The 26,349-nt window shown below is 38.7% G+C and overlaps 1 protein-coding gene across 2 annotated transcripts; it reads left to right on the forward strand.

The window, feature by feature from the left end:
• The first annotated feature begins 701 nt into the window (after positions 1-701).
• Positions 702-23,687, forward strand: SLC16A4 (solute carrier family 16 member 4). Of its 2 annotated transcripts, XM_072968043.1 has the most exons (9): positions 702-881; positions 2,057-2,168; positions 7,601-7,733; positions 8,475-8,618; positions 8,777-8,938; positions 10,201-10,719; positions 12,676-12,887; positions 13,957-14,050; positions 22,890-23,687. In XM_072968043.1, exons 2-9 carry the CDS (start codon positions 2,085-2,087, stop codon positions 23,048-23,050), a joined length of 1,509 nt encoding a protein of 502 aa, XP_072824144.1. In that variant the 5' UTR covers positions 702-881; positions 2,057-2,084; the 3' UTR covers positions 23,051-23,687. The 2 variants fall into 2 exon arrangements, with proteins under 2 accessions (XP_072824144.1, XP_072824143.1); XM_072968042.1 differs by lacking the exon at positions 702-881 and having other exon boundaries at positions 1,651-2,168.
• The last annotated feature ends 2,662 nt before the right edge of the window (positions 23,688-26,349 follow it).

Here is a 26,349-nt window from a genome sequence, read left to right on the forward strand (position 1 = left end):
GTCAGACCTGGTCCGAGTCCAGCCAGTTTCTGGACCCAGGCCAGAAAAAGAGATGCTCAAATAAAGCCCAACAGTTCACAGTGCAAAAGCTGCGGAGCTGGGAGGGGACAGGAACTCACCTTCACCTCCGGAGGCTGCAGGAAAGCAGCTTGCCCAGTGAGCTCAGCGGGTACCTAGGTTGGCTGCTCAGGGTTTCCTTCTTTTGTTTCCGCTTCTGACACCAGAACTGTTAAAAGATGAACTGAGGCGTATAAAACATTTTAAGTGTTTATTTGAGCAAAAATCGATTCAAACTGGGCAGCATCAAACTGGAAGATGTTAGGAGCCCTCCATCACCAGGAACTCGGAAGAGACTTTGAGATAAGGCAGACGCAAAGGGAGGAAGCTACTGGGCTATAGCTTAGCTCAGCTGGCTGTTTGCAACTGGTCATTGTTAAGTTTCCATTTTGTAACCCTGTTTCCACTCTGGTTTCTTTATACAGGCCACCATGGCATTACAGCCACCTCCAGCGTGATGACCTCTTGGTTTAATTACTTTAACAATAGTTACCCTGAGGATTTTCTACTTGGTTTACTTTGACGCTTGCTTTTGAGCCTATGGTGAAAAAAGTCTACCTTCTGGGTCAGGGTGGGTAGAGGGAGGGCCTAGGACAATGTCAAATCACAGCCTTTTCTCCTCCCCTCAGGAAGTAAAGTCCACCAGAAGCAGAGCCTTAACTGGCTCTAACCCTGGGCTCTTACAATGCTGGCTTGTTTTCACGGTGCAGCACAATGAAATGCCTCAGAAAAAGAGTAACGTTCTGGAAAGCTGTATAATTTATTTTTCTTCCCAGATTGCCTCAAGTCTGCGGAGGATTCCCTTGCTGAACGCCACTTCGAAGGTAGGATGAAACGGGACTGTGTTGGGGTTGGTCTTCTACAATGTTTGGAATGACCAGCATCTCTCCCAGACAGGCAGCCCTTCCACACGCCCCGCTGGCAGATTCTCCCTTCCAGGAAGAAACAGCCTGCCTGCCAGCCTCCCGGTGGCGAATAGAGAATGTTGCCCCACTCCGTCAGAACGCTTACATTTTCTTTGTGGTATTTCTCTGTATACATATATCTTACTAAACCACTTGTGAAAGGGTAGCAGACATTCTGTGACACTTCACTCCTAAATATCTGTTGGCACACGTCTCCTAAGAACAAGCATATTCCCCTGCAGAAGCACACAACCACAATAATACCCAAGAGATTCAACCTGGTCTACGATTCAGCCTTTATTCGAATTTCCCCAGCTCCCAAAGTCCTTTCCCATTTTTTTCTGATCTGGGACTCACTCGAGGAACAGTTGTGGCATTCTGTTGTCATGTCTATTTAGTCCCTTAGAATATTTTCATTTTAGCAAAAGCTGCGAAAGGAAATCTCTAAACCTGAGGCTCCCTAACCCCTTTTAATTTCTCTTAAGCCAAGAGCTTACCCGGAGGACCAGAGGGTGGTACACAGCTTCTCCTAGGATTTGGCTTGCAGACCTGGGGGAAGGACCGTGGGAGCAGTGCCCACCCCACAATCAATGAGGTCAGGCTTTGCAGCTAATTCCTGCCTGAAATGAACTGAGTGGTCACCTTTCAGTGGCCGTTCAAAGTGGTGGAAGAGAGATTGCTGCTGTGGCTTTGATGTCCCTCAAATCATAGCCTTTCATTATCTTTGACTCACTTTTCCCATGGCTCTGCCTGAATCATGATTATGGAGTAAACAGGGATAAGTTACATTTATATGTAACTAAGGACATACTCCAAGAGAACTGTCAGAGCCATGTTGACTTGCCAGGGGAAGCCAGGCAGCAGACCTCCACAAAAATCCCCCAAATGGTACAAAGCCCTGCTTGTATATTTGAGGTTGAGATCGAGAGCCTATAAACAACTTTAGAAATGAGAAGAAATCGTCTATTTTTAAAGAGGTGGGCTGAAAAAGACAAAAGTACAGTACAAGTGGTTTTATACCACAGAGAAAAAGAAAATTTAAACGTTCAGATCAGTTCGTCAACTGAATCACCTCTCTCTTGGATTTGTCACAGGGATCTTCTGCATTATAAACAAAGCATCATGAAGAGGGAGGGGAAGGCCCAATCTTACACGAAAACTCTGGATGGAGGTTGGGGATGGATGGTTGTGTTTCATTTCTTCCTGGTAAGAATTTACCTTCCTCTTTCCTACTGCCTGAAAGAAGGCTCTCTAGAGAAAATCTCAGAGCATCCTAACAAGATCACTTACGAAATCTTTGACATTTAAACAAAAAGGGGGTCAGAGCAAGGCCAGAAACTGCCAATGACCCCAAGAGAAAGCTGAAAATGTCCTCCCTGAACGCAGAAGCCTCTCCATCCAGGCTCCTACCCCTCCTCCCTACCATCCCTTACACCTACCGAGTGCTCCAGCCACCATCAGCAGCTCTGCCCTGGCTGCATGGTAATTAGGATTTGGGACAATCATACATTTAACCACCCCAGAAGTAGCACTGGAAAGTGCTAAAAGGTGGGGGTTTGGAGGAGGGCAGCTCCCCACAGCACTGCTGCAAGCAACTGCCTTCTCTCCTAGGGGCTTTTCTCTGTTCTGCCTGCTGTCTACTTCCCAGCCCATCTCTGCCAACCATAACTTATGCTAGAGTTAAGCCCAGTGTATATTTCTGTTATGCCTGAAAAGGGAGAGGATGTGGATTCTGAAACTGGAGCCTGATCTTTCTCCCTTATCCATTAAGCAACTGGACTCAGCACTCTGTTTTTTAATTAACTTCTTCCCTTCATCCTCCCAGAAGCTCTTGGGGTTGTTACATGAGACGGTGGTGAACTGAATCACCAGCATGGTCATTCTGATGGGACGGGTGAATCCCATCACAGCTGTACCCCAAACAACCCTGCAGAATGGCACCAGCTCCACAGTTCCTCTTAAGTGTTCCCAAGTTGTGTGAACTTCTAGATGTACTCACAAAGATACCCTTTCCCTCCTGACTCTCCTCCCAACCCTACAGTAAAGAAGCTCCCAGGGAGGCGAGTGCAGGTCCTGGTGACTAACAATCCTGCAGCCCACAATGCGTGTAACAGCGCAAGATAAACAGGACCTTAACGGGAAACACACCTCCTCTCCCTTGATAGAGGAGGGGAGGGGAGGGGCAGAGATCTTCGGCCAGGATTTATGTAATATGAAACTCCTAACCAGAGGACTATTGGTTAAACATTAGTTTCATTGCCAAAGAATGTGGAATCTATTTTTTCCTCCCAGAAATGTTACTAATAAGGAAACTGAGGATGCCCTAAGTCTGGGAGCCTTCCTGCGGCTGGGCCAGCCACCCCCCAACCCATCACAGGCTTTGCAGAACTGGCATTGCTGGTGAGGACCTCTAAGTCTCCTACACTTTCCCCCAGTAACCACCATTCCTTTTCCTGCATTGTTCTCTGAGGATAGGAAGTTAATTGACCAACTTGCTGCTGGTAAGGAAAGTTGCCTAATAACCAGATTAATAAACAATGTCCCACTTTTTTGGGTGGGATGCTGCCCCTCATAAAAGCACAAAAAATAACATTTTGGGGTCCTCAAAATGTTAACAATTAACGCAGACTAATCACCCACAGTGGTAACATGGACACTTAGATGCTTTTTTGTCTGCATGAGTTACAAGTCTACTTTCCTACAATAGCTGAGCTCCTGAAAAGGTGGGTGAAAAACCCAATAATGACGTGTTCTTCGGGAACTCCCTACTTATATATATATTTAAAAAAAAAAAAGGACCCATTCTAACCACACTTTAACCATACTTTATAACTTATTTGCATGATTGTTTTCTGTATTCGGCCTACCTCACTGGACCAAATGTTTTATAAGGACAGGGGCCGTGTCTGTTTGCTCATCGCTATAAGCCCAGCCCTTAGTAAACAGCCTGGAACACAACAGACACTCAATAAATACCTGTTGATAGATGGGAGGATGGATGGATGGATGGATGAACTGATTGATGGATACATTTATGAATAAACAAGGTGATAAATATGGAATTGGAGAGACGGGCAGGGACTTTGTAGGACATGGTAAGAATACTGGCTTTTCTCTTGAGGCTATGAGGAGCTTTATGAAAAATATTAAGCAGGGGAGTAATGGGGTCAGATCTCCATTTCAGGACCATAGCTCTGGCTGCAGGGTAGACAGATAATGGATTGATGAAGGATAGGCCTATAAGCAGGGAGGTCCTCTAAAGAGATGCTGCAATAATCCAGCTGAGAAAAAGAGTAAGACTAGCAACCGGGATGGAGAGAAAATACAGATGGGAGCAATACTGAGGGAGCAGACTTGTTAGACTGGAGATAAGTGAATAGTAGGGAGACAGGGAGTCATGGAGGCCTGGGATGTTGGCTTGGGCACTAGGAGGATGATGTACGCCCTTCACTAAGTTGGACAACATGAGGAGAGAAAACCTGAAGATGGCTTGGATGGTTTAACTTTGGACACTTAAGTCTGAGGGGCTTGCGACATAACCAGTAACATGTTCAGCATAGACTGTGTGCATGTGGAGCACAGATCTGTATACTGAAATTTGTGTCATCAGCATACACAGCGATTTGAACTATGTGCCAGTGTAGTAAAGTCACAAGGGAGAGAGAGATGGGAGGCTGGGACAGAACTCTGGGGAAACCTGATGTCTAGGGGACAGGTGGAGAGTGGCTCACAAAGGAAACTGAGCAGCAGAGAGGTTAGACAATTCAGAAATGTATGTAGCATGTAGTGTCACAGAAGCTAAGGTAGAAATATACAGAAGCAGCAGCAGATGCTACAGAGGCCAGATTTGATAGAAATGAAAACGAGGTGACAAGGAAGTTTCTGATAACCTTGATAAGAACTGGTACAGTGGAGTGGTGGGACGAGAGGAAGTAGAGATAACCTACTCTTTAAAGAAGTTTGTGAAAGTCATGAAGAGCTAGGGTGATACTAGAAGAGGGACCTAAAGTAGAATGAAGTTGTTTGTGATTAAACAATAATTTTTGACAAAGCCTGATGCCATGTATTTAAAAGGTGCCACCGTGGCCAATCCTGCCCCCTTTCCCAAAACAATATTCTAATTTGAATGATCTGGTGAGGGAGCTCCTACAATGGGAGTCGGGGTGGGAGGAAGGTTTATGAAGGGACTGGAGAATTTCTACGGGCTTTTAGTTTGGGGTGAGTCCATTTACAACGTCTGATGTGGGCTCTGGAACAGGACTGCAACCCACCAACCTTGGTCCAAAGAATGGGTTAACAGTATAATCAGGATTTATCTAGTCTGCTTAGTTAACTAAGAGAAAATCTAGACCTTGGGAAAAAAAGTTTTAATTATCTGAGTCAAAACAGAAACAAAATTAGAAGATTACAAGTTAAAAGAGGGAGGCAGGGTAGATACAAAGGCTGTGTCCTTGGCCTTGATACACACAGTGGAAGGCACAGCCCCAGTTATTAGAGACAAGTCATATCCACTTACTGCTGCTCTGCCCAGACTTCAAGGAAACACCAGAGAGGAAAGGTTCTGAACCGGGAGAGTACCAGTAGCTAGCCAAATTCTGGTGGCTAAGAATATGAGGCCAGCATCCTGTAGATGCCAGCGCAGAACGCGTGTCCACAGAAAAAGAGGAATGGTATTTTACAGAATGATGCCTCATTGCAGTATTCCTTGCTCATTAGAGGGCACAACCACCACTCTCTATTTCAAACTGTAAGAAACCAGTCTGGGTCATTTAAGGTTTGTATGTATTTTCTAGCCTTATCTCCTGATAAAGGCATTTTGAGGAACATTATGATGACAAAGTGTCTGATAAAGTGCCTTTTTCATTTTTGAATATATCGCCCTGGTGTCCATAGCATTGTTCACTCTAAGTATGGCGAGACCTTTAACTTCTATTAAACCAGAACGGGAAAAATGTATTAAGGGACTGCCTCCTCACCACTCCAACCTTTGCAACCTTGGAGTACCACCACTGATTCCTAGTCCCTTACTCCAGACAAAAAATAATACAAGTCTGACATAACAGTCTAGTGATGAGGGTGGAGGGGGAAGGTCTGTTTAGTAGGTAGGGGCTGAGGGAAGGAGGTGCTTAAATGGAGGCAGGTCTCTGACTTGGGTGAGTGGGTGGACAGCACCAAACAAGAGAAATTAAAAGAGCAGACATGGGATAAGGAAAAGATAAGTTTAGTTCTGGATAAGTTAGCCTGATTTAGAAAGATATGGTAGACAGCAAGTAATATGAGACTGGAGCTCCTGGGAAAGCAGAATGGTTGTTCAAGATAACAAAATCATAGTTAATAATTTGACTATTAAGTGCTAAGTATTACTTTACCAGAATTTTCTCCATCTTCACAGTCCTATGAGCTAGGTGACATTTACTTTATCTCCACTCTACAAGAGGAAGCTTAACTTCCGCAGTTTGCCCAAGGTCATGCCCCTAGTAGGAAGCAGTCAGGATTCTAGCCAAGGCAGGCTGACTGCAGACAGAACACACTATTCACAACTACACCATGAATACAGGGGTGGTAATTAAAACTTGAATGATTGTCTGTGGGGCAGGCATAGAGTGAGATGTGTGTAGAACCACAGGGGAACATATTTATCAAGTGGACAGAGAAAGTGGAATCAGTGAAAAGGAAGCCAGGGTTTGTGGTCCTTTAGCAATGCATGGGCAGCTTGAAAGCAAGAGAAAGTAGCCTTGAAACACCGAGATCACCGAAAAAAGAAAAGGGGCCACTAGGTAGCCCCTGTAGCATCCATCAGGTGGCTCCTGGGCTTTGAGTGACTGCAGAGCCTGGTTAGGTGTCCTCCCTTCCAGTTCCCTTCCTGAACCCTGCTCTTCCCTGTCCTCATTCTAATCAGAATTCCAAGAAACAAATGTTAGTACTCCATTGAAAGCCGAACCTCAAAAGGAGCACTCCCCCTAGTGGAGGGAAGGAGGGTGGTGCGGGCAAGAAGGATTAAGTGGGATGAAAAGAAAAGGATGTGGCACATGACCCAACCATAATGTGACTATATATCCTCATTACCTTCGCTGTCCTGGCATAAATTAATAGCGCTACTTTTCACTCTCAAAGAGTTTCAACTGAATGATAAATTATACAGTTGCCCTATTTATATACCAGGTGAAGGAGGGTACTCAGCTCAAAAGCAAAGTTAACACAAAGTTAACCGAAGAACTGACAGGAACAGTTCTTTTGGAACAACGCACATCGCTCACAAAGGTAACTGGAATTAGCTGTCTTTAACAGATACTATTGTAACAGGACAGTGCAGCAGTTCATCTATCTGGGTTCGAATCTCAGCTCTGGCACCCACATCTTGAGCATATTTTAATCTAAATCTCAATTTACTGAGCTTCTAATACAATATTGACACACCTATTCCGTAGCCTGGTAATGAGGATTAAATGAGATGCTTAAAAAGTGCTTAGACACTAACAGGATAATGGCCTCATAAACATAAATGTTTTAACGAGGAACCAGCAACGACCTGGTAAATACTGATGAGCCAGGGGAATCACAGCCTCCAGCAGCTGTAACCTCCTCTGTAATGGCTTACTCACCACCTGACTTGGAATCTTTGGTCTGCTCTGACTTAGGTAAATGTGTTTGTGATGGGGATGACCAAGACTTTTGCAATTTTCTTCGTGGTTTTTCAAGAAGAGTTTGAAGGCACCTCAGAGCAAACTGGTTGGATTGGATCCATCATGTCGTCACTTCGTTTTTGTGCAGGTATAAAGCTGGCAATAAGCTTCTTGTCCAAGGAGAAGGACCACAAAGGGCAATTCCAAGAAGACTCATCTGTCAGTCATTCAAGGCTGAAGCGTAGCTAAAACTCAGGTTTATTTATTAATATAAGTAAATAAATAGTAAGTAAAGCTGAGAAAAGGACTGACTTGCAGTGTTTAGCCTCCACCTGACATGGTACAACTGGAAAAGTTAGGGTTCAAACAAAGAAAGTTGAAGAATCCAACTATTTAATTCCATGATGCAATCATGCCTTATTTCTTTCAAAAGTGCCTTAATAGAGGTTCAGTGAGCCAGTCTCTCAACTGGGAAGTCTGACCATGAAATTCTGATCTGATCATTTGAGCATGCTCATAACAAAATACAAAACCAATTCCTCTTCCTTTTGTTCTAGTTGGAGCTGTAACATGATGAAATAGATTTAATAATTGAACTCTGTTCTAGCCACAGGTCACTAGATGCAACCCTTTTGCAGAGGTTTTATAACGAATTTCCAGTAAGCTTCCCTTCCAAACCTTATTTACAATCCTCTTTAAAACAAACAACAAAACTCTTCTTCCAAAAAGCAAAACAGTGTGGGACTGGGAATACTAATAAACACAGTACAGACACTTTTTGAAGGATACCAAAAGTAGAGTCCTGTTATTTCCCTAGAGTTGACCATTTAAATTGCACACCATAAGGAATGCCAGAGCACATTTAACTAGTGTTTGTTTCTTTCCCAAGGTCCCCTAGTTGCCATTGTTTGTGACGTAACTGGAGAAAAATCTGCGTCCATTCTTGGGGCTTTCCTTGTTACTGGTGGATACCTGATCAGCAGTTGGGCTACAAGCATTCCCTTTCTTTGCGTGACTATGGGATTTTTACCTGGTGAGTCCGTGGTAATAATAAGATTTTAAAAGATGGAACTAGGAACCTTCCCTTTTACTGTCCATGAGTCCAAAAGGCCTACTTATATCATCTCAGGTCCAGGAGTACCAAGCCTCTTGATTTGAAAGTGATTCCAAGCTATTATGTTTGTCTTTTAGGTTTGGGTTCCGCTTTCTTGTACCAAGCAGCTGCTGTGGTAACTACCAAATACTTCAAAAAAAGATTAGCTCTTTCTACAGCCATTGCCCGTTCAGGGATGGGACTGACCTTTCTGTTAGCACCCTTTACAAAAGTGCTGATAGATCTCTATGACTGGAGAGGTGAGTCATTCTAAGTTTCTGAACTACCAATTCTGCAAGATTTAATGTTCAGTTCTCCCTTTGACGACTAGAGAAGTGGGCATGATTTCTAAAGTAAACATGCTCCTCTTTCTTGAAGAATATGTGGCAAAAGAGATCCTGAATTACCTGCAGGCTTTGCTAGCCCACACAGGCAACTCAGGGGTTCAGTCTGCGGGGATGGAGGGCAACGTGTGTGGCTGGGGAAACCCCTCACAGGGAAAGCAGGACTTGTGGGGAAACAAGGACCCTCTCCTCAAGGCATTCTTCTCCCTCACCAAAGCATTTTTTTCAAATTTTCCCTTTAAGAAAAAAAACCTGCATTTAAAAAAAAGTCTCTGCCATCAGATTCACTACAATAGATGGGAAAAAACTGTGTAACAAAACAACTGTGTTCCTTAATACTTAATCTTTTATATACTGTCAACTATAAATTTTCACAAATGAATAAAAAATCATTTACCCTCCAACTTTCTTCATATCTGAGATAAAACATTTGGATTAAAATAATCTCAAATTATTAGAAAAAATCTATTCATATGTACACACATATGAACATATATAAGCTACTCCTATCCACAGAGCAGTTTTGTTGAACCTTTCCTTTCCTTTCCTCATAAAAGACTACCACTTGTCTCATGGTGAACAGGACTGGCTGACAAATCCGTAAGACAGGACAGCAGAACCTACAACCAGTTCTGTCTCTAGAAGCAACACACCCACGTCACAGCTTTGGTCACGACATGCTGAAGTCAAGCAACTACTCAGCTTCAAAGGCACCATGGCATCTGTCTTCTTTCAAGGAAATTTAAAATGTCATGAGATGAAAGGCTCTCTCCAAAGATTTCCAAATAATTCCCATCACCAGTTCTGTATTTTCTCTACTTCAGGATATTTAAAACACACTGTAGTTTTCTAACATTTGAACTATGACTCCCCTCCCCCACCCATTTTTCCCCCTTTAGCAATAACTCTCCTTCCATGCCACATATTGGTGCAGCTTTCCAAGTTTCCTATCTCCAAAGGACTCCTTTTTTCACAAAGATACAGAAGCGTGTATGGCTAACAGTTAAGTCAATGGATTTTAAAACTTTCAGCTAATTCAAGGACAAAGGAGTGTTTTCAGGAATTACTGCAATATGACTTAATATTTAGTGGTGGGGCCTCTTCTGAGCCTAAGAATACAGAGTATTGTGAAATGAGAGGTAATTTTGAGTTTAACTTCTCAATTTCTCTCTATTCAGGTGCGCTTATATTATTGGGAGCTATCACTTTGCATCTGGTGCCTTCTAGTATGCTCTTAAGACCCATCCACATCAAAAGAGAGAGCAATTCCACTCTTAATGATAAAGGCAGCAGCCTGTCTGCAAGTGGTCCAGAGACAGCACGTGGGACAGAAACATCATGCTGCAATGAGATACAAGAGTCAGCCCTCAGAGACAGTACTAAGCAAAAGGCTGGACAACATGGTATAAGTTTAACAGTCTCACATAATCAAAATGAAGACTTCAACAATGGGCCCAACAGGAACAGGATGTTCCTAAAAACTAATGAAGAAAGTTATCGGAAAAAGGCTATTTCGTGGAGCTGTAAACAAAAACTCTTTGATGTTTCTCTTTTTAAGAATCCTTTCTTCTACATATTCACGTGGTCTTTCCTCCTCAGTCAGTTGGCATATTTCATCCCTACCTTTCACCTGGTAGCCAGAGCCAAAACACTGGGGATTGACATCATGGATGCCTCCTACCTTGTTTCTGTAGCTGGTAAGAAAGTCTTCTTCAACCTCACCCTCAAAAGGAAAAATGAACTTAATTTTATAAAAACAATACATGTTATTAGAAAGCTGAAGAATAACAATTTTTTAAAAAAGCAGTTGTGGGAGGGCTGGTGGGAGTAGCAGGCCTTTCCCTCACAGAACTGTCACACACCTTACACACAGGCTCATCCTTAGCAGACACTGGACCCGAAACCAAGCCTTATTAATTTTCCTATGTCAGGGTCTGTCTGACACAGTAGACACTAACTATTTGCTGGATACTGAACTTTGGAAAGCTGGTGCTCAGTGGTAACAGTCATTCTATAAACTAAACCAAACCAAACCAAACCAAACTAAACCCTAGGTAGACAGCACAGTGTAGTGCTTGAAAAGACTGGCTCTGGAGCTAGACTTTCCAGTTCAAGTTTCTGCTCTGTTATTTCCTCACCTTATGACCTTGGGCAAGTTATTTGCCTTTCGTGTCTCAATTTCCTCATCTGTAACACAGGGATAATAGAAGCTACTCTCACAAGGTTATTAGGGTTAAGCAAGGAATGCATGTAGAGTTTAGAACAGTGCATGGACATCATAAGCATTCAGTAACGTTCTGGTAATATTCATAGCTATGCATTTTTCCCCCAAATTCATAAACAGTAAGACAGATAAATATGCCTACTAAGACTAGTTACTAATGAATTGGCTGAAATTTAAAATAAACTAGAATGAAAAATAAAAATCATCATTTTAATTGAGCACTTATAAAAACATATGGAAACACAGCTTGATCCAGAAGATGTGGATTCTCTAAACTGACAAAACAGGGAGTCTGAAAAAATGAAAAAGAATGAAATGGAACTGGTTTGCTCTAACTGGAAGTTTTCAGTAGTTCAACATTAACTCTTCTCTTGCTAATTTCTTGAAAAGACTATTTACCAAGCCCTTGCAAAAGTGACTGCACCCTGTTTCCAACTGCAATGACACTGCTTCAGTCAAATAAAGCCTGTGTACACAAGAAAAAGATACAAAGGATACATAGCTAAACTGATTTTTTTTTCACTAAAATGTCTGGAGTATGAATTTAGATCAGATTAGAGCTATACAACAGGACCAAAGAATATAACATAAAGTCTCAATATGTATCCTAGGAAACAACTATACAAACAGATATGGAAATGGTAACATCCATTTTTTTTGTTCCTTTTTATGGAGCAATTTGTTTGAACCATAGAAAGAATTAGAAATATAAAACTGTAGCTCATGATCCTCTTGGTTAAAATCTCTTTAGTATTTAATTGCTAAATTAACTTACAATAGAATAAAGGATAGGAATGCTCTGTTATCATGAAACTGAGTGAAAAATGTTATTCTTAAATTTTATTCCAGTTACACCATAGCTCCAGTGTTCAAAAGATGATCTCCCATTTCCAGACTTCCTACATATTTTCAAGTTATGCATAACAAATTTCATATGCAATTAATAAGAAAGAGTCTCAACATCTATTTTTTTTTCAACATAAGACTTTATTACTTATACTCTGCTCTTCCACCATATGACTTCCCCAGGACACTAACCTGTGGGTCTACTTAAGAAATCTCACTTCCTCACCTGCAGGACCTCTTCAAGGGAGGCCTCCTGAGCCCAGGGTCCTTTGTAACCAGGTATTCCCAGTTTGGTGGTATGAGCTTTCCAAACACAATCAGGAAAAAAAAAAAAAAAAAACTTGATGGGTCCTCTACCCAACTCTGAAGGAGCGTTTTTAGTATTTTATTAGATGTGTTTGGAATAGGTCAGGAAATGATAGAATCTACTGACAGACAAATAAAACCATTTTTTTCCTCATATGTCCTCACCTCAGGATGAAGTCCTAATACTCAGGAAAAGATACCTTCTGCATTTACATTTTCCAAAGGGGCTAGGAAAATGGAATTTGGAGTTCATAAGGCCTTTTCAATATTGTTCCAGGTATCACTGAGACAGTCAGTCAGATTATCTCTGGATGGGTTGCTGATCAAAACTGGATCAAGAAGTATCATTACCACAAGTCTTACCTCATCCTCTGTGGCATCACTAACCTGCTTGCTCCTTCAGCCACCACATTTCCACTACTTATGACCTATACCATCTTCTTTGCCATCTTCTCCGGAGGTTACCTGGCACTGATACTTCCTGTACTGGTGAGTAGATACATTCATTAATGTTCTAACACCATTTAGTAAAAAATTATTTAGATTAATAATAATCTCCCCAAAAGAGAATACATATTTTCTATTAATTATATAATTGAAAAAATCAAACCCAAGGCCTCAGAAACCCTGTAGCTCTATCCTATCCAGCTATTCATCTTACTCTGGGGGAAGGGATGACAAGAGGACCGCCCACATGGGACAGGATAGAAGTAAAAGCAAAATCAGGATCAGAAGGATTCCATTTTGCTTATCAGTCTCTCCCAGGTTAGGCTTCTGTTCACTTCTTTCCTTCAGAAACTTCTTTGGTTTTTTTCTAAGACACAATCTTAGAAGAGTTCCCCGAGAGAAAAAGGGGCTTCCTGACCTCCACTGGCTTCTCTCTCGTTGAGAGATACTTTAATAGGGACACTGAGCTTTTAACTCCTCTCCATTTTTAGCCCAAAGTGACATAAAGTCCTAGACCCAAATGGAACTAAAATAGTTATACAAATACTTGTGAGTTGTTCTAGGACCAGGGATACTTAGAACTAGGTCCCCAGTGCACTAGAACTGAATCCCGGGGAAACTTTTGGCCTGATATCAATATTAGCATAAGTGCTACAAGATAGTATATGAGGCTTAAGCAAAAATCAAACTTTCTAAAGCTGAAATCAACTTCTTGAGATAATCTGATTTCTTATAAACCAATGGTTGGTACTCAGCCATAGGTGGATTCAGGAATATCACTGTCAGTTCCGACTGTAAATAACATGTCCTACTAGAGAAGAGCAGTTAGGTTCAGGGGAAAAAAGGACCCATGAGCCAACTGAAAGATTTAAAAAAGGAAACAAAAACCAATGTTCTTTATAAATAAAATGAAAACACTGCTTAGTGAAATTACTGTTCCCTATTTGCCTCAGCTTTTTCATAAGATCAGCATAAAAGGCCATCCAAGCCACCTTAGAAGTCAACTGTTCACAGTTTAGGATGACAGACACAGTATTTGCCCCTTTGTAGGAACGGATCTCTACAGAATTTCACCCTGCATATGGCTAACACTGGATTCTAATCCCTACAGGTTGATCTGTCTGGGAATTCTACAGTACACAGGTTTTTGGGGCTTGCCAGTTTCTTTGCTGGGATGGCTGTCCTTTCTGGACCACCTTTAGCAGGTAACACTTAGCCATATTCTGAGCAAACTTCAACAGCAATGAAAGACAACGCTGGCCCAAGATTTATGGTAACATGTAATGACAATATCAGGTTTAAAAAAACTGATGATTTTCTCTGCTGTTTCTATACCAACTCTCACACTCCATCACTAATCCAGGAGACTCTGAGGGTTAATTCAACAGATGTGCACTGAACAGATTCTTATATTCTATTGGGAATCTTAGAGGAGGGATTGTATGTCTGTGTACTTGTCTGGGAGACAATCCAGAGTTTTACCAGATTCCCAAAGACCTATGATGCTAAAAAATAAAAACAAAAACCCACTAGCATCTTTTATCTAAACAGGAGTCTTATAAGCTTAAAAGCTGCAGGCCTGACCTCTTTGCTCTTCAGATGTGCCATACAGCTGTCTTGGACTAAAGGCCAATCTCTGTGGAGAGGATATGTGGGGCCGTTGGTGAACACTAAATACAAGAAGAGTAAAACTTTGGGGAGTTTTAATTTTTAAGTTAACTTTTAAGACTGAAGCATTATTTTATTCACCTTTTACCTAATGGGTCATTTTGTGCTTGAACATTCAAAGACTATTAAAAGACCAACTACTCACACAAATGTTTTTAGAAAACAGACTTCAGCTTTAGTTATCTTACACTAAAAGTTCTCAATATATTTGAATTACAAATTACTACAGCATTTCCAATAATCCACAAAAAGGAATTCAGCTTAAAACTTACTTTTGCTTCCCTCAATCCTGAAGTAAGACAGAAAAAGGGTCTGATCTTGCCCCACTATTATTTTTCTAAACCAAATTTTATAATGATGTTAGATATAGAGGTACGTCTCTATAAACTTAAGACTCGGAAAAGCAAGTATCAAAAGAAAAAGTATAAAAACTTAATAAAAGAAATTATTATTGAAGGGAAAAAATGCACTCACTATCTGAGGTTCAATTTAGGTGGATCTAAAGGAAAAGTTTATACAAATATACAACTAATTCCTTATTTGCATCTACAAACACACCTCTTCCCATGAGGTCTAACTCAGCCAATACTTCATAACTGGAAAGCCGGCTAGAATTTTAAAGTCAAGCCCAAATTGTTATATAGAGATTGGTAAAAGAGGACCAAACACCAGAGATGCCTGGCACAGCTACTCTATGGCTAGTGCCCAGGTCAGTGAAATACAGGAAACAGAGTTTAAATACAGTTTGCTGATACATTTTTTTCAATCTTGACCCTTCTTCACTGGCTGTCCCAATGACACCTTGGAACTTTTCAAGCCTATTAGGCCAAAAGTGTAGGGAAGTAATAAATACCAGGGCACAGAGTATCTTACTCAAATAATAAAGGCAAGTAACAAAACTATAACATGTTTAGAGATATATGTTTTTTCATATATCTTAAAATGTGTAAATAGTTCAGTGCATGAGAAGACAAGGCAAGTTTTTTGAGAAGTATTACTTAAAAGGAAAAAGCTACAGATGTGTGTGTGGGTCTTGATATCAACTTGCTGGGTCCTGATCTTTAAAAAATGTTTAATGAAAAAAGGACCACACATAGGTGGGTTCCATGGTGTAATGGTTAGCACTCTGGACTCTGAAAAAAGGACCACACAGCAGATTAGAAATCAGAGTGCATCACTTTATTGTGAAACTTTTATTTCACATGCACACACACCTATGTAATATAAAATATGTGATGTAAAAATACATTCCTTACTGTCAGTGAGTCAAAAAAAAAAGCTACAAAGCCTTTTACTACCCATGTCCGTAATACCCTACCATCCTGTGTGAGGATAAAGAGAGAGATCATGGTAGAATTTTTACCTGCTAACTCTGAGTATCATTTAGACAATCATATTTATAAGTTGTACAAAAAAGTCAAAGAAAGTGATAAGGCTGTTGCTGAAAGCTTAAGTAAAGAGTTTTAGTCTAGGGGTTGCTCACAATATCTTAAATAAGATTATGACAATTAAAATATAATTCAGTTAAATTTCCTCCTCTATACCATGATCTCTCATTGACTAAATGTTGTGCTAGGCATCTTGTTGAAGGGAGACTTCAGGAAAGCCCTTGCTCCTTTAAGTCACTGCTCTGTGAAATGACAGAGGATTTTACAAAGGCCATTAGATTTGTTCCCAACTTCTAATTCCACCACCAACTGCCAAGAAACATCAGAAATACTGATTTACAGATCCACTCGTCTCTTAACAGGTATGGACAGTTACATTACTGTCTTTAGCTTTAAGTAAATCGAAAGGCTTACTGGTTATACAGTATTAAATTCTAAATCAAATTTAGACCTTCAGAACTGTGTGAGATCCTCATTTTTTACTTACCTAGGTTTGTTATTACCAAATTGCGAAAGTTGAAACTCTTATAAAAGACTACAGGCATTTTAAATTAGGAATCTAGCAAACAGTAAAACATTAATCCTCAAAAGACTAGTTAAAAGTGGTAACATCGATTACATGAACAATAATTTTCTCCTTCCTGTGTGAAAATGAAAAAGAAAAACAAGTTAGTCCTATACAGCATATTTTAATAATTCAAGGAAAGAAAAAAAGCATAAGAAACCGGTAGGAATCATATAACTGAGATTTTTTTAAAGTTACTTTTTTTCTTTAAAAAAAGGTAAATAAAGCATATGGGCAAGAAAAGTATTTATACACCTCTTTTAACAGTGATTATGATAAGAAATAAAGTAGCAACAAAATTCTTTATCAGAGCTTGGCTGAAATTGATTTATAGGGATTGAAATAAATAGAAGTTATACAATGACCCCGCCCCACAAACAAGTGACCACCCCGCCCACTTCCTATTCCTTCCGTACTCAGTGACAAACTCAATTTTAGTTAATGTTATGGCTTGCTTCAGACTCAGTCAGTTTCAGGATTGTTCTAGGTTTCCTGACCTAGGGTGGTCAGTAGACCCAAGTGTGGGCCAAATGTCATGGTTCATCAAAACCCAAATGCTGTTTTTTTGCTGCTAGATGGCACCAGAACTATACACTGATACCAAGATGGAAGCTTTGGAAGGTTGTGGAAAAATAAAAAGTATTGATATTTTTAAAACTTAATATATTTATAGTGGGCCCGTTAACAAAAGTTCACCTGCAGAAAGCAATATAAATGCAAAAATAGTGCCTTGGGCAAAAAAAAACAAGTATATAATCATATTCTCCAATGTACAAGATAGATATAAGTTACTTATGCAAAATTCCTAATCTTGTAACCAAGGCATTTGACATGTGAGCTCAAAATGCTAAGGGCTCAGTTTCATTTAAAAATAAAACCACCAACTGCCCACATTAGCTGCCCATAAAAGAAAACTGAATACAGTTCCCCTCTCCTCCACATGCCCCCCATTCCCAACTGATGAATACATATATTATGCCAACATATATTTTAATATATTTTAAATCAATCAATATACCTCTGAACACTTTCTTAAAATGCCATAAATGTTTTGTTTTTGTTCTCACCACCAAAAGTTTATTTTCCATCCATACAGTTGATCTCCCTTACCCATTTGCCCTCCCTCCCGCCCCTTCCCTTCTGCTAACTACTACTCTGTTCTCTGTATCTATATGTTTATTTTTGTTTGGTTTGTTCATTTATTTTGTTTTTGTTTGTTTCATAAATAATTATTTGATTATAACTCAGTATTCATTCACTCATTATCAAGAACTCTGCTAGCTGCTACACCGGACACAGACAGAAGTTACTCTTTCAATTTTCATTCATACTTTATTGGATGATGGCAAAGCACTCACTCTGTCAGCCTCATACACTGTCAGGTCTTAACACTAAGCACAAGAATCTAGAACCTCTAAAACTCAGAAGTGTCAGAATTTGCATTCTTTTTCCATTTCATTAATTGAAAATTTGGTTGAGCCACTATAACCCATGTCTCCATTTTCTTACCTTTAAATGAAGGCATCCTAAGCTTCAGTATAATAAAAATGACCTTAAAATATATTGATGCTTCACACAATCAAGCAAGTACTTCACAGAAGTAATTTTTTTCAATAATTCAAGGAAAGCCATTTCTAATGCCAAATAACTCCAAGTTGATTATACTCCAGAATGAGCTAAAGTTAACTAACTAGCTCCTAAAGAAGAAATACATCTCTCTCTTGCTGTTAATTGTCAACATCACAATTCATCAGAAACATGATGGAGCAAAGCTGGTAATTTGGCACTAACACTTCAGCTGTGTTTTATAAGAAAAGACAACAGCTAAAAATTCATCCATCTAAGCTTTTCTCTGTCCCATTAACACAGAAAAGTTCATCTCCTCATGAAATGATAGATCGTTTCCTATCTCTATGCCATCCTCATTTCAGATACGATATTAAATAAGTATTCCACCCAATCCTCACTCCACCTTTTATCAATCATGCCTGCTACAATCTTACCAGTCATCTTGGCCTGTCAGTTGAATTTCTCTATGGCCTGAAATTTTATTTGGAAAACAAATACACAAACAAAACAACTCAACCCTTTTGGTCTGCTATGAATCCATTTCAGAGGGTGGGGGTAAGTGGGGGACAAGTGAGAAGGCAGAACAAAGTTCTCTGACCTTTAAATCCTAAGGAATATATTATACCCTGAAAAGGCAAAAGAAAAGTGTAAATCATTTATTTATCCAGTGATTATTTTCATCGTAAACAAGCAGCCCTATAGAATTTTATTTTGAGTATTCCCAGGATTAATGAATCCCCACAAAATCATAAAAAAGAAATTCCAAACAGCTCTTTATTGTGGTTTAAAAAAGGAGTTTGGGGCGGGGGGATAGGGAGGTGGAGGGTAGTCCTTCCCTTGCAAAGATACTCCTTTACAAGACCAAGGAATCAAGTTTCAAAATTCTAACACAGACCACAATCCTTTTAATAAAACTTACATCACAGAGCCAATACTTAAAGCACTACCAGGAAATCTTACAGCAAATTTCTATCATGGGGCCTTTAAGAGAGTTCTTGTCTTGAAAGGCACTGAAGCTTATATTTACTAAATCATGTTGCCCAAGATTTTTCCCATCATGGCACATATAGAAAGTATTTGTAGGGCACACCCAAAGTAAAATGACAAGGCTGCTAACAGCCAGATGGCAGCTCCAGTGACCCCAGGGATCACTGTCTCTGTATACCCTGGAAGTCTGCCACTAAGCTGCAGCCCAACAGCTGGAAGCCCTGGTTCAACACTGGCTAGTCGCTTACACAATTCTCAACAACTAATCTGAACTACTATCAAGGAACTTGGAACTATGGGCCTTCTGGGGGTATTTCAAGTCTTAACAAGATGGTAAACTTACAGTTGTAATCCTATTAAAAAGGATTAGTAACTCAGCTAAAATCAACTTCTGAGATATCAGGGATATAAATACTTTTTAGATGGGGTGTTAAACTCATCTTTAAAGGCATATGGCTTAACCCATAACATGATAGAGTAGTTTTAAATGATGATATTAAAAAAAAAATTTAGAATTCTATATTAAACACCAAACTTGAAAGATTATTCGAACCCCTTTTTTGTTGACTATAAGAAAACTGGTTTACCAAACTGTTTAAGGCAGTTGAACCCTATCTTCTTAGTTGTTCTAAATTATCACAGGAACCATTATTAGACATTCCTGCTCAGAACAAGGGTTCCAACCATAGATATAAGGAAATAATTTGGACAATTTTATTGTACATAAGAATTAACTGAGTGCCACCCAGGAGGAAGTATGCTTGAAGGAAGGCAATGAATTTGCACAATTAACATGTATCTCAAGTGAATCTGATACAGGTGATCTGGAGACACTGAGGAAATGTTCAGAGGGGACCTCAGCTTAGGAAGTCTATACCAGTACCCAGTGTACTCCGCAGAGTGTTGGCTACATACAGTAACCCCCAGCGTGGAGTGGAGACTCAGAAGCACACACACTTTGCTAAATTGTGGCTGGTATTCTCTGCTATTCACAATGCTTTTGCTACGACCACAAAGGAACCTAGTCTTTTGAATGCCAACTTATGTGTATATTTCTATTTAAAAACAATTAGAATACAGTGGTTTCTGATCTACCAACAACAATTTCTTTTAAAAATATAATTTCCTTCAGAAATATAAGCCCTTAAATTGTTTAGGGTTAAAAGTACATTTGTATACAGCTTTTTCATGCTGTTACCAAAAAAGTACACAAATCTAATAAAATCAGATCAGATATATAGTCTTCTTTCACTTTCAGTGGTGGGGAAAGGCTAATTATTCCAACCAAATAGAGATGTTTGGTTACAGCAATGAAGCTCTGAATTGAACTTAACCTGTTAGCCATTTAAATCTAAGCCTGATTATGAAGCTAATACTTTTTCATAAGACAATTAGTCAGTAATAACATATAGTCCTGCATTCTACATTTCACCTCGTTTGCTATTATAAATAGCATCCTAAAACTAAACACTCAACTGAATATTATTATCCTACTGAATGGCAATTAGATCTTAGAGACAAAATTTTAAAATATACTGATCTCTCAATTATCAAGCATGAATGGGAGAAACAGATTTAAAACAAATTATTTCATTAAACTTTGCAAGGAAATACATGGAAACATACAAGTATGTTAAATAATTCCCTGCCCTAGTAGGAAAATAAACTAAATATATTTTAATCTTTAATGTTTCAGAAATGATGTTCTCACTTTAAATGTGTGTTTGAAATGAAAGGCTTATAAGCAGTTTTCTCTTAAACTACTTTAGTCCCTCCAGGATTTATAAAACAACGCATTTTCACTATTTTTAGCTTTATCCTCCTGATCTTTCAGCAGCACTATCTACCTCCTGTCCAAGAATTTCTAGTGTTTTCCCAGAAAATTACTTCTAATACCCTAGTCTTATAATTCACAGTTTATTCACAGTAAATTGCTATACTGGTGGGCCTAAGGCAAGAATGACAAAGGATAAGAGGGGGTGCTGCCACTTTCCACAGTCCCTGCTTTATAGAAATTTCTAGAATTGAGAGATTTGGTCAACTGTTTCTTAGATATCTAAAGGTCAACCACAATCAACATAACGCAAAGACTTGTCCCAGTTGGTTTCACTCCTTTGCTTAATTCCAAGAAATATTTGAGGTCACTGATCAAACAAGCAGTCAGTAAGTAAAAGCAACTTAAAAGTTAGCCAAATTTAAATAAAATATTTCACCCATTCATTACGTTAAGAAAAGGAAACATTAAGCTAATGAAACAAAGAAACAAAAAAATTAAATCTCTATCAGCGCCAAATAGGAGAATAAAGAGGACAGGAGACAAAGACATACACAAGCAGACAGGGAAAAAAATCCACTGAGAAATCATGTTCCAAGATATAAATGAAAATCAAAAGACATAATGGAAGCTCCATGCAGGCAGGTATTTTCATGTATTTTTGTCCATGGATTTATTCCTAGTACCCAGAACTGTGCTGGAATACAGCACCAAAATTTTTTGAATAAATAATCAGAATAACAGCCTTGACTTAAGGGGTTTTTTTGAATTTTAAATATAAAAACTTATAAAAGCCATATTGTTAAGTTTGCATCTATAAACATAATATGCATACAATAATCTAGGAAAGACTGTGGACCCCTAGAGGCCCTGAGCCCTTTTTTGGGAGTCTGAAGTCAAAACTATTTTCATAAAAACACTGAGACATTATTTGCCTTTTTCAAAGGGTTGACTTTTGCAGGTGTTTAAGTGCTCCTGCCTCGCACAAATACTCTTTACCACCACAAACTTTTTTTTTTTAAGCCAGCCCTCACTCCTAAACTTCTAGACCTATACACGTAACCAATTATTAGGTATCACTGCTCAGTCTCAAACTCATCACAAACATGCCCAAGGCTGAGTTGATGGTCCTTTCCCTCAAACAGGGTTCTGTGCTAATGTTTTGTGGTTCAGTGAATGGTATCATCATCCATCCAGGAAGATGAACCTGAAACCAGAAGTTGTCCTTAAGATTCTCTCACTTATGTCCTTAAACCCAAACACTCATCAAGTCCCTGCTGATTTTACTTCCCAAATCGCTCTCCAGTTCGCACTGCCTCCCATCGTGAATGCCTTCAGTGGCTTCCCATTCAAACTCACATATTTTTTTTAAAAAGTGTTTCACTTAAGAAGTTCTAGTATGTGCCACTAGCCAAATGATTTTGAGGACCCTCCCAATTCTTTCTTTTAAAAGAGCATTTTGATTTTAGGGGGAATTATACAGTCATTGTTTAATCCACTTGGTCAGGTAAGTCAGTTCCTTTTCATTAGCTCTCATAGCCTCCTGAACATCCTTTATCACAGGTGTAATTTATGTGATCCCTCACTAAACTATATGGTCTACAAGGGCAGGGACCATGTCTCTTTTGGCTCATTATTGTATCCTCAACACCTAGCACACTGCTGGGAATATAGTAAGTACTCAAATGTTTGTTCAGTGAAGGAAAAAAGATAATTAGTTCTCACTTTTTTCTTTGGAAAGTAGTAGAAAACTTGTAATTTTTTTCTTTGTAAGAATAATGGCCTCTAATAAGATTCATGGTAAAAGGAAATGGTATGTGTCCCTAATTTTCTCCAACTTCCATTACAAGACTGGAGATGGGCTCTGGGTCCACAATTACTTTTTTCCCACAAGCTTAAACCCCTAACTCAGATGGACTGATTCAACTTCATCAATAGAAAACAAGACAGGTAGGTGGCTTAACTTTCTAATGGGTCACAACACAGACTGCTGAGTACAAGAGAGAGGCTCCTTCCTTCAAGGAATGGTTCATGGCTGAGAATTACTAACAGAAAGGTTTGCATCACTAACAGGAATCCTTCCTTCTTTACAGGTTGGTTATATGATTATACCCAGACATACACCGGCTCCTTCTATTTCTCGGGCACATGTTATCTCCTCTCTTCAGTTTCCTTTTTCTTTGTACCGCTGGCTGAGAGATGGAAAAAAAGTCTGACCAGAAAAAGAGAGGACTGCAATCAAGTGAGAGCTTAATAAAAGAAAATCTAAACCAAATGTCTAAACCATGTCACTGGAAAATCTAAACCAAAATCTAAACCATGTCACTGGAAACAAAAGCATGGAAGAAAAGTTCCCTCATTTGTAAAATGAGGTGAACCACATAGTTTTTAAGGTTCTTTTTTGCTTTAGCATTCTAAGGAAAGTCTGACTGCTGGTAAAACAAGTGTAACAGCAACTTAAATTAAGCCCTTTGTTAGTATTTAATCAAACAGGCTGAAATTTTAATCATCTGAAGCAGTTACTTTAGGTATTAAATGAAAATCAGAATGTACTGTAATAATAAAGTAACCAAACTCTCAATTGTGCCATGGTAATTCAGTCACTAAAATATGTGAAAATGGAAACCCATTGTGCTTAATTTAAAGCAGTATTAAACAGAGCCATTGGTTGAATAGAACTCTGGAATTTGAATGAATATTAAAAAATTGTTTAGTGACTGGAAAAGTATACACCCCCCAAATAGTTTATCTGTGCTTTTTAATTAGAGGTAATCTTTGCTTTCATTATTTTGTTTAAATTTTCTATCATAAATGTATTGCTATGTAATAAAAAATACAAACTACTAAAAAACTCAACAAACCTTTATTTCAAGATCATTTGTATAACTATTCCTACCCATCCAATGTTACTTTTTTTAATATATCTAATTAACTGAAGTGTCCAAGCTAAATAGCTAGACATCTCTTTAGAAATACAAGTTTTATATGAAAGTTGAATAAGTGGCTCTTAATGGGAGACAAACTAAAAGATGTTTCTTAAATATGGAATAATTATGTTAACTAACTAATAATATCTCTTACACTAAGCAATTACATGTGGATAGAGAGCCCTTCATTATCTGGGTGATTTTAAGGGGAAAAAAAGCTACCTACAGTTCTCTGCAATAACACCCTCCTCTAGAAACTCCTTCAGAATGGTCCTTAAAACTATTATTACTATTATGATTCCATTCTTCCATTCCTCTCTGCTTTAAAATGTCTATTGATTCCCTATAGAGAAAAATCCTAACCTGAAAGCCTGGTTTTAGCTCCAAAATGACATATCCACTCACTCCCTACGCATACGCCTTTTTGCAAGCTTTGCCACCAGCTACAATCCTAATGGCTTGCCTTTCTCCACCAGGCACAGTCTCACTTATCCTTCAAAATCTGATTCACTGAAGGCCTCTGGAAAACTTCCCCCAGCATTGTCATCCTCTCATCTGGAATCTCATTTAACTTTTAACAGAGCACTATATGAGCTGACATGTCAATCTTTTCCATCAGTCTCAAGATCAACAAGATGGATGATGTTTTTTATTCATCTTTCTATTCCCCAAGGCCCAGCATAAATTTTGGAACCAAATTAATCTGGGCTCAAATCTCAGTTATCTGAAAAACAGTAGTTGGTCCTATTTAAATTGTATAGGTATTACACTTAGTTGTAAATGTATGACATTCTTTTTACATTTCAGATTTAAGACAATATGAATAAAACAGAAACACTATCCCTCACACATACAAACAGCAAAAATAATTAATAATAAAAGTAGCTCTGCCACTTCTTACTATGTGACCTCATCAAAGGTATTCAACCTCTAAATCCCAATTTACTCCTCTGTAAAATGAGGACACCAGCAACCTACCTCACAACTATACTGTGAGGATTAAATGAAAAACACTTGTCCCAAGCGAAGTACCCCTCATACACAGTACTGCTAATTTCCTTTCTTCTTTCTGTATCAAAACACAAGATCTTTAAAAAATTAATAATTTACTAGGAACCACTCTCATCCATACCCCCTTCCCTTCTGAGCAGGTATTGTTCAAAGACTCTAACTACCTAGGGCAACTAGATTCTTTATTCCTGTGAAAGCAAACTATACATTTTAAGTAGGACCAACTAAAGATCTTCAAGTTCAGTTCTGATTTACATAGGCTTTATGAATCTTACACAACACAGCAGTTCTTAACCCCACTCAATGGTCACAGCTCCACTAAACCTGGGTAGTGTGGATCAAAAGAATTTGAATCTAGACTGCAGGAACATAACTAATGTATTCATTGTATTAACAATTAACTTACGATGTTTCTATTCATTTACTACTTCCCTCGAACAATATTACGTCAACACATTTCTAAGTAACCATAATTTAGACATACTATCTCAGACATATACAGGATTTCAAGAAAAGCAAATGAGTACACTGATTTTCTATGTCCTACCCCTTCAAGATATTCCATGGGACAAAGAGGAAACACAAAGTAGACCTGGGATATTATACAAGTATGTGTTTGGAGAAACAGGGTGGTGAATAATTTTATTTCAACATCCAATATACACTAGTCACTGAGGTAGGCACATTTTATATTCAATTTCATTTCATCTTCATAATCTTTAGAAGCAAAAACTATGATGCCTATTTTACAAATTAATAACTTACGGTCATAGAAATTAAACACCCAGTAAGTAGCAGAGTTACCATTCAAACACAACCTTACACAAAACCCTATGCTTTCCCCTTTAGATAACCCTGGCTTCTTGGCAGTACCATAAGATTATGAAGCTAATTTAACCGAAAGCAGTTATCTTGTAATAAATTTGTTCTAACTCAAATTGGCATAAAATTTTAGTATCTAGATTAAAATTAAAAGATCCAAATTACCTAAGAACCAAAACAAACAAATTAAAGCCACAAAACACATCTGCTACAACACATTAACAATGTGGTTGTTAAAGATAATGAACTTTTTTAGGTCTTCCAATAGTCACCAACCCCAAACCAACCAAAGAAAGTAATAATGCCTAAATATGCGCCACTTGTAATTCCTCAATACTAAAATATTAGTTGAAATGCTTATAAACTGTTGATAATATGAACCTTGATAATATGAACCTTGATAATATGAACATAATAGCTCAGTGTATATTTTCTTCTCAGCTACTTATGGAGTTACTTAAAACTATTAAGACACCATTTCTTGCTGCTCTTTACGAAAATTCCACACGTAAAAGAGGGGTTCATGAAATACTAAAACTCTACCTTATAATACTTTTATGTTTTTAAAGTTCTTTCCCACCTCTTATCTCATTAGCATCAAGTCAATACCGTGAGGAAGGTGGACAGGTATTATTATTCCTATTTTATACCTAAAGAACAAAAGAATGAACATCAAGTTATTTGCCTAAAGTCACAAAGCTAGTCCTCAACAAAGCCAATTCTGAAAACTAATTAACAATACTGATTAGATCATGGCCTCTGGCTTTTCTTTTTTAATGATTCTCTAAGAGTT

The sequence above is a fragment of the Vicugna pacos genome, chromosome 9 (assembly GCF_048564905.1).
Source record: "Vicugna pacos chromosome 9, VicPac4, whole genome shotgun sequence".
NCBI classification, from domain to species: Eukaryota; Metazoa; Chordata; class Mammalia; order Artiodactyla; family Camelidae; genus Vicugna; species Vicugna pacos.

What these genes read in the sequence shown, in the direction of transcription:
- SLC16A4 (XM_072968042.1), top strand. Translation starts at nt 1,911, where the DNA reads ATGAGAAGAAATCGTCTATTTTTAAAGAGGTGGGCTGAAAAAGACAAA. An exon ending in GTCACTTCGTTTTTGTGCAG is followed by an intron (nt 7,734 to 8,474) that starts GTATAAAGCTGG and finishes TTCTTTCCCAAG; the next exon opens with GTCCCCTAGTTGCCATTGTT. An exon ending in AGATCTCTATGACTGGAGAG is followed by an intron (nt 8,939 to 10,200) that starts GTGAGTCATTCT and finishes CTCTCTATTCAG; the next exon opens with GTGCGCTTATATTATTGGGA.